The sequence below is a fragment of the Aristolochia californica genome, unplaced genomic scaffold, assembly GCF_029961685.1.
Source record: "Aristolochia californica isolate CCGP_79_NKW_82.1479 unplaced genomic scaffold, dmAriCali1.0.hap1 SCAF_14, whole genome shotgun sequence".
Lineage (NCBI taxonomy): Eukaryota > Viridiplantae > Streptophyta > Magnoliopsida > Piperales > Aristolochiaceae > Aristolochia > Aristolochia californica.
The window spans coordinates 3,648,899-3,662,873 of NW_027181815.1; the positions used below are offsets into that span (position 1 = coordinate 3,648,899).

At 37.5% G+C, this 13,975-nt stretch overlaps 1 protein-coding gene across 1 annotated transcript; it reads left to right on the forward strand.

Annotated features, from left to right (window-relative positions):
• Window positions 1-9,674: 9,674 nt before the first annotated feature.
• On the forward strand, window positions 9,675-13,586 carry LOC137950129 (homeobox-leucine zipper protein GLABRA 2). Its single transcript, XM_068796509.1, has 11 exons — window positions 9,675-9,755; window positions 9,853-10,094; window positions 10,443-10,560; window positions 10,687-10,881; window positions 11,021-11,401; window positions 11,519-11,620; window positions 11,736-11,945; window positions 12,027-12,201; window positions 12,294-12,565; window positions 12,784-12,870; window positions 12,992-13,586. Exons 1-11 carry the CDS (start codon window positions 9,675-9,677, stop codon window positions 13,376-13,378), a joined length of 2,250 nt encoding a protein of 749 aa, XP_068652610.1. The 3' UTR covers window positions 13,379-13,586.
• Window positions 13,587-13,975: the final 389 nt, after the last annotated feature.

Here is a 13,975-nt window from a genome sequence, read left to right on the forward strand (position 1 = left end):
ATGAAGGATTAAGAATCCAGTTGGCTAAAATTCTCTTAAATTCTGATTCAGGAGAAGATATTGATTATGCCTCATCCAGTCCATCAGAAGAAGATCCAGATTGCAGTTGTTCACACCTACAATCTGTGGTTCAAATGCATCAAATTAATGTTCTTACTTCCATGCAACGCAGCATGCTGGAGAATATTGATCAAGAGGAAGATCCTCAAACCAAGAGATATTTAATTAAAGAATATCTTGATCAAATTCAAAGTACTTCAAAGAGTGCTCCCAGCCAAGGAGTAAAACCTTATTCTTTGAAGGAAATTCTTAGTCGTTCTGAAGACATAATATCTTCAAAACAAAATGTCACCATCTCCTCATTACAAGGAGAAATTAAAGAAATCAAGCAAGAATTAAAAGAATTAAAATCTTTATATAAAAAGCTTGAACAAAAATGTGAACAAAAACATTTGCCGCCAGAAAAGACATCTGAAGCTTCTTTTCTGAACCAAATTACCAAAGTCATCCATCAGAGATGGCATACGGTTATTAATTTAGTTATTGATCAGAACTTTGTCATTCCTAAACTGACAGCTCTGATTGATAGTGGAGCAGATTTAAACTGCATCCAAGAAGGGTTAATTCCAACCCAATATTTTGAGAAAACTACTCAAACTTTGGCAAATGCCAATGGAGACAAAATGAAGATAAAATATAAATTAAATAATGCCTCCATCTGCACTAATAATCAGTGCATTACAACTGACTTTTTATTAGTCAAGAATATGACTCAACAAGTCATATTAGGAACTCCTTTTTTGGAAACAATAATGCCAGTAAAAGGCATTGATAACCATGGAATTCATGGTCAGGTTAATAATAAACCTATTTATTTCTCTTTCAAATCTCCTCCTCAAATTAGTTTTATAAATGAGATTTCAGAATTGAGAAATGTAAAAGAACATCATCTTAGTTTCCTGCATAAAGAAATTCAATTTTTAATCATTGAACATCAGTTGGAAACTCTAGATATCAAAGAGAAAATTAGTTCTCTTCAGAAATTTTTATCCCAAGAAATTTGTAGTGAAATTCCTACAGCTTTTTGGGATCGACATAATATATTGTGTCTTTACCCTATATTGATGGATTCAATGAAAGAACCATTCCGACAAAAGCAAGACCTAGTCAAATGAAACATGCTTTGCTAGATCTATGCAAAAAGGAAATCCAAAATCTATTGGATAAGAAATTGATTCGAAAATCATACTCCCCATGGAGTTGTACTGCTTTTTATGTCAATAAAAATGCAGAAAAGGAACGAGGTGTTCCAAGATTAGTGGTTAATTATAAACCACTCAATGACTGTTTGCGATGGATTCGCTATCCTATCCCAAACAAGAAAGATTTATTAGACATATTATTTTCTGCTAAAATCTTTTCCAAATTTGATTTGAAATCTGGATATTGGCAAATTCAAATTAATGAAAAGGATAAATATAAAACTGCATTCACTGTCCCTTTTGGTCACTTTGAATGGAATGTTATGCCTTTCGGTTTGAAAAATGCTCCATCTGAATTTCAAAATATCATGAATGATATCTTTGCTCCTTATTCTGAATTTACTATTGTTTATATTGATGATATTCTTTTCTATTCAGAATCTCTTGATGCTCATTTTAAGCATTTACATGTTTTCAAATCAGTCATTAGAAAACATGGGTTGGTGATATCGGCAAAATGAAACTGTTTCAGACCTCTGTTAGATTTTTAGGTCACAATATTCACAAGGGAAAAATAGTTCCCATTGATCGAAGCATTGAGTTTGCCTCTAAGTTCCCGGATGAACTACTGGAGAAAACTCAACTTCAGAGATTTCTAGGAAGTCTCAATTATATTGCAGATTATTATCCTCATCTTGCACAAGATTCTGCAATATTGCATAAAAGACTCAGAAAGAATCCTGAGCCTTGGACTACCAACCATACCCAGGCAGTCCAACTAATTAAGAGTAAGGTTAAACAACTTCCTTGTCTTAACCTCACTAATCCTTCTTATCCGAAGGTGGTAGAGACTGATGCTTCCCATATAGGCTATGGTGGCATCTTAAAACAAAGAAATCCCTCTGGTAAAGAAGAACTTGTTCGATTTACCTCTGGAAATTGGCATGATGCACAGCTTAATTATTCCACTGTTAAACAAGAAATATTGGCAATAATTAAGTGCATTCATAAATTTCAGGATGATTTATTAAATCAAAAATTCCTTTTAAGAGTTGATTGTTCAGCAGCCAAATCGATTCTTAAGAAGGATGTGAAGAATCTTACTTCCAAACAGATCTTTGCCAGATGGCAGGCGGAATTAAGCACCTTTGATTTTGATATAGAACATATCAAAGGAGAATTGAACTCCTTACCTGATTTTCTAACCCGTGAATTTCTCCAGGGTCAAAATCATGTATAACCCCGCAAGGGGCAATCCACTCCCAATGAGAGGACGTGGTATTCAACAATCAAGAGGCCGAGGCCGAAAGAATCCAGAAAGAGGAAATTCCTCAGACAAGAAGGGCAAAGCCCCAGTGTCGTATAAAGAGACACTTGAAGTAGAACCAGAGTATATTACTCTTCCGGATACGGAAATCATTCTACTCCTCAATAAAGAGGATCTTGAGGGTACATTGGATTCCTGGGAGATGTTACAGAAATGGCTTGGAGAAGCCTACTGTCCCATCCGTGCAGGAAAACGATGGTATTCCTTTGAATCTATTTTGGTTCATCTGAATTCTATATCAGTGCATCATACACTGACAAATGTGGCTAAATGGGATAGCCCAAGAGCGTACAGTAAATGTACAATACAAAGATTCATGCATCCCTCAACATGGGGAAAATTTGATTTGGCTAAAGCAGCTAATCTTCCTAATGATAAGGAATTTAATTATTGGGATTATATGGATTCTTGGTATAATACCTTTTATTACCAAAATCCTTCCCATAGGCATTCCTGGTTTTTCCAATGGGAAAAGAATGTCTTTCAGAGGTCATTACCTCTACCCAGTTGGGTATTTGCATGGTGAATCAAATTTGGGCCACCCATTTCAATATTACCTGAGCCCATTAAGGCTTGTTTTAATAAATGGACTCAATCCAGTCCTGAGCTTAAAGCTCTGGGTTATGAAAAACCCCCAAAGAATTGGGACAGTCTTATCTTCTTTATGGTATTTTCTCTACCATGGATTTGGAGATGGGATTGTACTACAGGCTTTAATGATAAAAGCCTACCAGTATTATTACGAACTTTTCATGTTCGACGGTGAAAAAATTTCCCCAATATTGATACCAAAGTTGCAGAAATTAAATCTGCTATCATACAGAATGAAAACAATCTTGGATTGCATCGCATCCCGGAAGTCCATTATGACTCCGACAATTTATTTGCAAGTTTTAAAACTCAATTAAAGAGTTTGATTCCGAATATATCGGAAAAGGATATTATGCAAAAATTATTAGAATCAATGAAGGATTCTATGGTTACCCAGTGCAATGAAGGCACTTCTTCTCACCACCCAGCAGATGACAACATGTCCGTGTCTGAACCTTCTGCTGCTGAAGATGATGAAGATATTGATTATAATAGCACTGAGCAAGATGATAATGCTCAAGACTCTTTACCGGATAGCCAACCACCTGATGAGGATCCGGAAGAATATATTAATCTCATGTTGCAAGCATTCAAGGCAACATCTAAAAATAAATAATTTTGCAGGATATGACTATGACAGATAAATCTATTCCAGATTCGTCGGCCAAGTCCGTCCAAAAGCTACAGAGGAAATCTTATCCTCCGGCCCACAGTTGGCCTATTTGTCACATCAATCAAGGCTCCTACAGTATATTTGGTCGGCCATATTCCATAAAGTCTCATACATGGGATGTCGCCAGTAGCCGCCTGCATCGGATAAGAGTTAAGGCTCTTCAACAACAAAAGATGCTTTGGGACTAAGCCCATCAAATGTCACTTTCCAATATCAATCATAGAGATATAGAAGATAAAGAAGATGATCAAGATGATGACTCATCCAAGAATCTCAATTATAGAGATAATGACTCACCACCTCAATCATAGAGGTTACTTTTTGTATTAGTGGTGGATTTCAAATATGTTCAAATCGACATTAGTTCACTCCTTCTATATAAGGAGTTAGTTTCGGTAGACAAGGCATCACTTGAAAAAACCTTCCTTTTTGTCTTCAAGGTTGCCTAATCGTGTGCTTTTCTTATTTGGAGTCTATTGTAAGTACTTTTATGATATTGTGAATAAATTAGTAGTGATTTAAAGTTATTCTCTGCCTGTTTCTCCTTTTACTTGCCTTCTGTCAATCTTCCTTCTTCCCGCTGTACTTACAAATTTGTCAGTGTATGATGCACTGATATAGAGAATAACTCCTTCATGCAAATGGGGGAGAGAGAGAGAGAGAGAGAGAGAGAGAGAGAGAGAAGCAAGAGGGAGATGGAGACGAAGAAGGCGAGAGGGAGAAGGAAGCAGGAGAGAAAAAAAAATTCAAGAGGAAGAGACGCGTCCTGATGGCTTCAATTGAATGATTCAAAAAAATGGGTGGATTCCTAATTCCATTGTTTAAGCTTGTAGAGGTTTCATCCCAATAACCTATGTCATTCAGATGAAGCTATCACTGGTGCCCACTAATGACTTCATTAAATGACCTAAGTAATATCTCAAAAGCGGGGTTTTGTGTAAGAATTTCTAACCAGAAACTTTGAAGTTAATAAAAATATAACCAGATTGTGCCTTGAAGCTAAGAGATTCTTTATCCTCTGCTGTATTTGTGCCTTGAAGCTAAGAGATTCTTTATCCTCTGCTGTATTCGAAATTTGATTGCATTTATGTATAACCTGAACCCAAAAATTAAACTCGCCTCATTACCTTTTCTTATTTTATTGAAAATCAAAAAAAGGCAAATGGTCATTACAAGCCATAGATAAGGATTCTTCAAACTACCTCTTTGCTCACTCTCGATTGGATTTTCCACATGATCTTCGCCTCGTTTCTTAACTGCACTGACGCCTTCCAAACCTTTTGTCGGCAAACCTACTACAAATAAAACATATCTTTATGTCTTTATTTTAATTTCTTTTTTGTTTTCTGAGTTCTTTATTGGATTGATAGAGATAAAAGAGCAGGAAAATGTGTTTCGCTTTCTAAAACGAAAAAAAATCTCTTTGAAAAATATGATATTCTATTACTGTCAATCACAATCTTCTCTTTGGAAAATGTTTTTCTCTTCCTAAAGATTGAATTCTATTTCATGTAGAGGGCTTTTTCAGAAGTCCAGAAAGATCTTTGTAGTTACTCGAGTGACATAAGATTGAAAATCTCAAAGGGCAATCTCTGAATCCACTGCCGACTTTGTTTGGGTTAGGTAAGTGTCAAGGTCGAAGCTTCAACCTCCACATTCAGGCACCCCTTCAAAGCAAAAAACAGAGAATTCATGGAGTCAACATCATCAAGGCAGAACAACCAAACTTTTGTTCATTAGGAAAATCGATATCATTAGTAATAGCTTAAGCTCTCTACAAATTTCATTACTAAGAATGGATAAAGAGGGAGACGTGGAACCCATACTTCTTTTTGATTGTTTCACGTCCACAAGCAATGGCATCCATTAATGAGTTCTCTGGAGCTGTCTTCTCTCTGTCTCGCCTGTGTATGCGTATTCATCATATCTTCATTCTTCCCCCTCTTTTGTATATCTTTACATATCTGTGTCAACTTACTTCCAGCTTCGTAAGCTCATGAGCTTATCTGCCGTTCACCAACTACCAATCTCTAGAACAGTGAGGTTCTCTACAACTCTGAGGTCTGTGTCATGACTTGTCCACTGCCAGCAATTCTACATTAGTTGCCAGGAAGTACTGTCTGCAATTCTACATTAATTGCCACGAAGTATTGTCTACTACACAAGTTCTGATTCCTACCTTGGTAAGTTCGGTTTTGGTTTTTCTGGAGTGCAAACGATCGATACGGGAACGTGTCGGGTACCTCAAAATTCGATACATATCAGTCCATAAATAGTTTCTTGAGCCATGGGTTTCCGAAAAAAAAAAAGAAAAATCTAGAAAATTGAGATCATTACTTGACTACAAGCTCAGTTCTATGTCATTTCAAAGAGACTAACAAGAGTGATAGGTTTGAAATTTTTGTTGTTTGCTTTCTCTAATATGAACAGCTATTCTGAAAATCTTTGATTTCGAATTATTTAACAGAAGACTGAAATACAATCAACGGCGTCAAGCTGTAGATCCTGACTCTCCACTGCCATGTTCTTGAGACATAATTAGACGACACTAAATAGGAAATTTAATGTACTTAAGGAACAAGAAAACATATAATCTATCCCTATCGTGACATGAAGTTGTGGAAAGAAGTCTCTGGTAGTACATTGTTGAGTTAGTCCGATTGCTACCTCTTATCTACCATTCCATGGCTTCCCAATTCACTACAGAGAATCAGCCGTTTGTTTACTCTGTGATGACTTGCATGGAAAATGGAGCGACTGACATGAGATGCTTAAGAAAATTAGTCTCTTATAAGTGTTGTTTTCCAGAGATGGGGTTCCTTTTTGTTTGTTTTTTTGTTTCTTTTTGTTTCTGTTTTTCTTTCAGGAAACTCCAGGGACAGATTCACAAAGCATACTTACAGTCACTGGTTTTTTACCAGAAAGTGGTCGATTTCTGGTTTTTGCAAGCTTAAGAGTCCTTTCGCATGGCAAGTCCTGATCCCAGTGAAATAGGATCATTGACGTAGTTGTCAATCTTATGGCCTGCTAGAATGAGTAATATTGAACAAATGGAGGAGATTGGACATTTAAGCACATATAACTTCTTCTTTAGTTTATTTATCTCGTTGAATTCTTTGTCAACAGTCTCAATCTTGGCCAGGCTCGATTGTCATCTTTGCTGACACCCTCACAACAGTGACTTCACAGTTCTTTTACCTTGTGAGCTAATGGTTTATTCAGTGTTGCCCCTACAAAATGGAATGTGGGATACAGTTTTATAAGTTGGGTCTTACATTTTGTCACCTTAAAGAAAGAAAATTTACAAGTTGACTAGCTAGGCAGAAGACATTGTACATGAGATGATCATTAAATAAGTGGTTACTTATTTCATCACCCCTAATATGATTCTAGTAAGTCGTAATAATGATGATTACGATAAACTTGTCTTTGATAAGGTGTCGATGAAGCTGGACATTAATCCATGTGGCAGCTTGCAAGCTAGGAAGATTAACAAGTTGCATAAACATTATGTTATTGGTGTAAAGATGGCGGAGTAGAAGCTACCAGATATCTCTCGACGCTGATCAATTTCCTTACAACTATCTTGATTATCTAGATGAGTTTGTTAGGTATGTACCTAACTCCTACATTTGTATTTTGACTCTTACTCCATATCAAGTTAATCAGTAATTTGAGATAATTAATATTGTTAAATCATCCATATAGAATAATCTTTGAGTTATATGATTTTTCAACACTCAATAACTCCATGTTTGCAGGGTGAATGCAGAAAAGATAAATTGAGACAAAAAAAAAAATTCTTTGGTTTGAAAGGATTATGAGGAGACATTGACAAACTCTATTCAGTCCAAGTCTTAATCAAAATTCTCCCTTATCTGAGAAAATTTAAGTAACCATGGAAGAATTCAGAAGAAGCTTCTATGTACAAGAACGAGCCTTCAACCACCAAGAGAGGAGCACAACATTATTATGTTCATGCTTCTTTATGTAGGTTGAGGTTGTGTACATTATCAATCTCAATCATGAGCCAAAAGTCACAAATGGTTATGAATTGAAACGATAAAAGAATCGCATTGTTGTTTCACTACGGAGTAGAGGGATTTGCATTTGATGAAGGAAAGAATAATTCTCATCCCAAATGAAACCACCCAGTAGCTTTCTGCTTATGGTCTGTTTGGAACCCTTAGAAAAGAAGAGAAAATAAAATAAAATAAAAATTTGATTATTATTATTCCAAAAAATTGTTAGTTAAAAAGAGATGATGATCAATAAAGAAGCGGTTACTTATTCCATCACCCCGAATAGGATTCTAGTAAGTTGCAATAATGATGATAATGATGATTACGAAATACTTGTCTTTGATAAGGTGTCGATGAAGCTATTTTAACAAGGACATTAATCCATGTTGCAACTTACATGCTGGGAAGATTAACAAGTTGCATAAACATTATGTTATTGGTGTAAAGATGGTGGAGTAGAAGCTACTAGATATCTCTCGACGCTGATCGATTTCCTTACAACTATCTTGATTATCTAGATGAGTTTGTTAGGTATGTACCTAACTCCTACATTTGTATTTCGACTCTTACTCCATATCAGCAGTCAATCAATAATTTGAGATAATTAATACTATTAAATCATCCATAGAGAATAATCTTTGCTCATAAATCTTAAATCCCAAAAAATCCATGGGCATAGATAATGATTTGAAGTCTTTGATAATAGTATACTTTCTTTGACCAAGGATAGTCTAGTCTGCTAACCCTAATGGTGACTCTATGTTTCTTGGATTCATGGTGGTCACTGCAAGAGTTATATGATTTTTCAACACTCAATAACTCCATGGGAATGTAGAAAAGATAGATTGAGAAAAAAAACCCCTTTGGTTTGAGAGGATTACGAGGAGACTTTGACAAACTCTACCCAGTTCAAGTCTTTATCAAAATTCTCCCTTATATGAGAAAATTTAAGCAACTATGGAAGAATTCATAAGAAGCTTCTACGCACAACAACAAATCTTCAACCACCAAGAAAGGAACACAGGGAATTGTTACATTCATGCTTCTTTATGTAGCTTGAGGTTGTGTACATTATCAATCTTAATCATGAGCCAAAAGTTACAAATGGCTATGAAATGAAATGATAAAATAATCGCATTGATGTTTCACTAGGGAGTAGAGGGATTTGCAATTGACGAGGGAAAGAATAATTCTCATCCCAATGAAACCGCCTAATACCTTTCTCCTTAGGGTTTATTTGGAACCTCTAAGAAAAAAAAGAATTTGATCATTATTATTCCAAAAATATTTATTGAAAATGAGGAAATGACTAAATTCTTATTTTTTCAAACTATTTTTTGAATAATAATGATCAAATTCTTGTTTTTTTTTCTTTCCCATGGGGTTCCAAACAGACCCTTCATTTCTCATAAGGGAGTTTAGTGAGACTGTTCTTGTCAAAACTAAATGGGAGGAATAGGGTTTGCTTCCCTTGTCTTAGTGTAAGTATGAATCAACACCCTCCTTGGGAGAAAGGGTTTTTATGGGCTTCTTACAGGAAAAGAATCTCACTCGAGGAAATGATTTTCTCCTGGTTGCCCTACGCTGAAGCCGATCCTAGCCATTCTTTTTAACTGGAAAAACGGTCAAGCCAGCTTCGTGGAGTCTGCCAGCATACGTGAGCCTTTCCTTGTATCTAACCTTCAACACCTACCAGCTTCAATGTGACTCTCTCTCCTCTCTCTCTTTCTCTCTCTTTCTCTCTCTTTTTCTCGTCCTAGAATTCCATCTGTTTGTTTTATTATCATTAAATTCATTCATCTCTCTCTATCTGAAGTTTTTCGTCCTCCATTAAAATAGCTCGCTGGCCAAAAGCTTCCATGACGATGGAAATCGATATGACGAACCCTCCTTCTCGCACCAAAGATTTCTTTGCGTCACCTGCTCTTTCTCTCTCCCTTGTAAGAACTAACACCCAGTGGCTGGTGCTTGATTTTTTTGGCCATCATATCTTTAGGAAATAATTCTCTCTTTTCTGATATTTTCTGCTTCCTTCAGGCGGGTGTCTTTCGAGGAGCAGCGGCTGCGGCCTCTGAGGTGGAGGAAGGAGATGAGGATAGCGTTGGAGGAAGCCGGGAAGATGCTGTCGAGATTAGTAGTGAGAACACGGGACCGACACGGTCGGAGGAAGAGGCGGAGGCTGAAGAAATGCAGGACGATGATGGTGCCGAAAAAGGAAAGAATAAGAAGAGAAAGAAGTATCACAGGCATACCGCACAACAGATCAGAGAAATGGAAGCGTCAGTTCTCTCTCTTTTTCTCTCTTCAAAAATCAATAAAACAGAAGTAACCATTAGTGCGAATATCAAATATCATTCTAATTTATCGGCTTTATTCAGACTAATTAAACGTAAAAAGGAACTAAGGTTGTAAACTTAATTAATGTTAATTCGAATTTATTTTGTTCTATAGTAAGGAATCAATATCTTATGCGAATTATCACCTCTTGCACGGCCTCCAGTGATTATATGAAAGCACTCTGAGGGCTTTTAACTCTCTTTCTTATTTTTTTTTCTTCTGAATCATTTCTGCAAAATTTGGAAACATTAAATCATATGGTCAGGAACATTTATCACAAATACTTGCAGACTGTTCAAAGAGTCTCCACACCCAGATGAGAAGCAGAGACAACAATTAAGCAAACAACTGGGTCTTGCTCCCAGGCAAATCAAGTTTTGGTTTCAAAATCGCCGAACCCAGATCAAGGTTCTCTCAGAAATTCAATCTCTCTCTCTCTCTCTCTCTTTAAGTAGATGGATGAGTGCATCTATATGGATTTGATCTAATAACTGAAATATTACGACGGGATGAAAATTCGTGTCGTTTTGCCAGGCAATCCAAGAACGCCATGAGAATTCACTGCTGAAGACGGAGATAGAGAAACTCCGAGATGAAAACATAAGCTTAAGGGAGACGATCAAGAATGCTCGTTGCCCTAATTGTGACTTTGCTTCAAACAGCGGAGATGCAGCAGTTACAACTGAAGAGCAACAATTAAGAATTGAGAACGCGAGACTCAAAGTTGAGGTTGGTCATTAATTTGAAGACTCTTAAATGATTTTATCGGAAAACACAATGGTTTTTGCTTTTACCTTTACCTTGTTTTATGTTCATGAATTAGCACGAACAATTGGATTAGATTAACAAATGACCTTTTGACTGGTAGATAGAAAAATTAAGGGCAGCCGTAGGAAAATTTCCTGGTGGAACTGCATCTCCTACCTCTTCATTCTCAGCGGGAAACGATCAAGAGAATCATAGTTCCTTGGGTTACTACACCGGACTGTTTGGGCTGGAGAAATCGAGAATTTTGGAGGTCTGTAACATCGCTTTGGAAGTGCTGAAGAAGATGGCGACTTTAGGTGAACCTTTATGGTTCAGAAGTGTTGAGACTGATCGTGAAATACTGAATTACGATGAGTACATACGTGAATTCTCCCAAGAGAATTTGAGTCATGGACTTCCTCGACGTTCGGTTGAAGCTTCAAGGGACACGGCGGAAGTGTTTGTGGACCTCCCTAGGTTGGTCCAGACCTTCATGGACATGGTATATATTTCTTCCTTCTCTGATGATTAACTGAACCTATTTTTGCTTTCTTGTTAATTTCTCGATTTAATGAACTTTGTGGGCTCTTTTTTTTTGCCTCACTCTCATTTTGCATAGAAACAATGGAAGGAAATGTTCCCTTTCATGATATCCAAAGCGGCAACAGTAGATGTTATCAGCAATGGAGAAGGTGACAGCAGAAACGGTGCCATACAACTTGTAAGCAATTACAGCTTGCTCATTTTCACGGGCGATGGCGTCAAGTTCTTCCAATTAACAGTACCTTAAAGCCTTATCTACTCTGATCTCTTGTTTATTTGGTGTGATTAATTAGATGTTTGCCGAGGTTCAGATGCTCACTCCCATGGTGGCCACTAGGGAGGTGTACTTTATCAGATACAGCAAGCAATTGAGCGCTGATGCTTGGGCCATTGTCGATGTCTCCATTGACAAACTCGAAGAAAACATAGATGCCTCCTTGGAAAAATGCCGCAAACGCCCTTCTGGCTGTATCATTCATGATAAATGCAATGGCCACTGCAAGGTACATTACTTTCTCATGAATGCATCTTCTCCATTTTAAATCTGATATTGGTTAAACATGGTTTCTGGTTTCTGATTTCAGGTAATCTGGGTAGAGCATGTGGAATGCCAGAGGAGCACAGTCCACACGCTGTACAGATCAATTGTTAACAGCGGCATGGCCTTCGGAGCCAAGCACTGGTTAGCCACACTGCAACTGCAATGCGAGAGGCTCGTCTTCTTCATGGCCACCAATGTGCCCACTAAGGATTCTGTAGGTGAGTTTCATCTTCCCAGTTTCGTTCACTTCTTGCTGCTTTCTCAGGTTAGTTATTAGCTAGTTTTGGCACTTGAATGAGGATAAAATCAGGAGTGACGACATTGGCCGGAAGAAGAAGCACATTGAAGCTAGCACAACGAATGACATCAAGCTTCTGCCGATCTGTGGGCGCATCCAGCTACCACACATGGACGAAACTTTCCACCAAGGACGGGGATGGCATAAGGGTGGCATCAAGGAAGAACTTGAATGATCCTGGGGAGCCTGTTGGGCTTATTCTCTGTGCAGTTTCTTCAGTTTGGTTGCCTGTTGCACCCAATCTCTTGTTTGATTTTTTGAAAGACGAAACTAGGAGAAATGAGGTAAACTTGATCCCAAACCCATGCTAGATTAATGGGGTTATTCACATCTAATTTTCTTTTTTTTGTTTCCTGCTTGTGGAAGCAATTTTCTTCTTCTTCTTTGTTCATTTCTGTTTCAATAACGAATTAATTACTTCTGCAACTTTTAAATACAATTCAAACTTTCCTTTAAACCTTTTAAGATATCTGCTTTAACAGCATCCTTGGATTAACTGCAGTGGGACATCATGTACTCCGGGGATCCATCCCTCTCCATAGCAAACTTAGTCAAGAGTCAAGATAGAGGGAATGCTGTTACTGTCTACGTATACTCTCTCTCTCTCTCTCTCTGTCTCTCTTCTCTCTTCATTACAATCTCAAGAAGCTGTTCTGCTGCAAAACAAAAACAAAGATTTAACAAATCACATCCCTCGTTGTGAAATGCAGGCAGCCAAATCAAGCGAGAGTAGCAGCATGTGGGTCATCCAAGACACTTGCACCAACGCTTTCGAGTCACTTGTGATCTTTGCTCCAGTGAATACCAACACCATGCAGTCCGTCATCACAGGCTGCGATTCCAGCAGCGTCGCCATACTACCATCGGGGTTTTCGATTCTTCCAGATGGTCTTGAGACGCGGCCATTGGTGATCACCTCCAGGTCTGATGAGAGGACAACAGAAGAAGGGTCCCTGCTTACGGTTGCGTTTCAAGTTCTAGCAAGTGCCTCGCCTGCTGCTAAGTTAACAATGGAGTCGGTGGAGACTGTTAATACTCTTATCGCATCTACTCTTCAGAAGATCAAAACGAGCTTACAGTGTGAGGATGGGTATTAATGAAACCTTCTTGTCTTTGTACAAAATATTTACAGATATTAAGTGTAGAGTCTTTCCATTGGACTGGAAAAAACCTTATATTTCTAAATGTACTAGAGCTTAATTAATGCTTGCTGCTACACTATTTTTACCACTTTAAAAATCTTGTTGGAGAAAGTAGAGGTTTTAGATGTAGATCTTACAAACGGTGGTCATTTGTCGGACCATGTTGTTCATCGACTCCTTGTAGACAATCACTTCTTCGGTAGTGATAGTGGAACCTGCAGGTTCAATTCATTTCTATTCAGGTTTTTGATTGAGAGCCTTAGATTTGAAGAACCACACACTCCAACAGATCCTGTTTCATTATCTTGATCATATTTGGTCTATAATCTGTACCCAAATGTTAATAAAGAAGCATTAATGAGCAGAAAATTGGGTTTAGGGTTTAGGGATTAGGGTTTAGGGGTTCTTCTCTTCTAGAGAGGGAAGAGGGAGAGAGGGAGGGTGGAGGTGATGTATCATAAAATATGAATACTTGACACAAAAAAAATCAATTGGGGTTAATTTGATGAAACAAAAAAATAATAATAGAGCATTAAAAACAAAGAATCCTCT

Coding starts and splice junctions, on each gene's coding strand:
- LOC137950129 (XM_068796509.1), top strand. CDS start 9,675: ATGACGATGGAAATCGATATGACGAACCCTCCTTCTCGCACCAAAGAT. Junction 11,621..11,735: donor GAAACGGTGCCATACAACTT/GTAAGCAATTAC, acceptor GTGATTAATTAG/ATGTTTGCCGAGGTTCAGAT. Junction 12,202..12,293: donor GCCCACTAAGGATTCTGTAG/GTGAGTTTCATC, acceptor GGATAAAATCAG/GAGTGACGACATTGGCCGGA.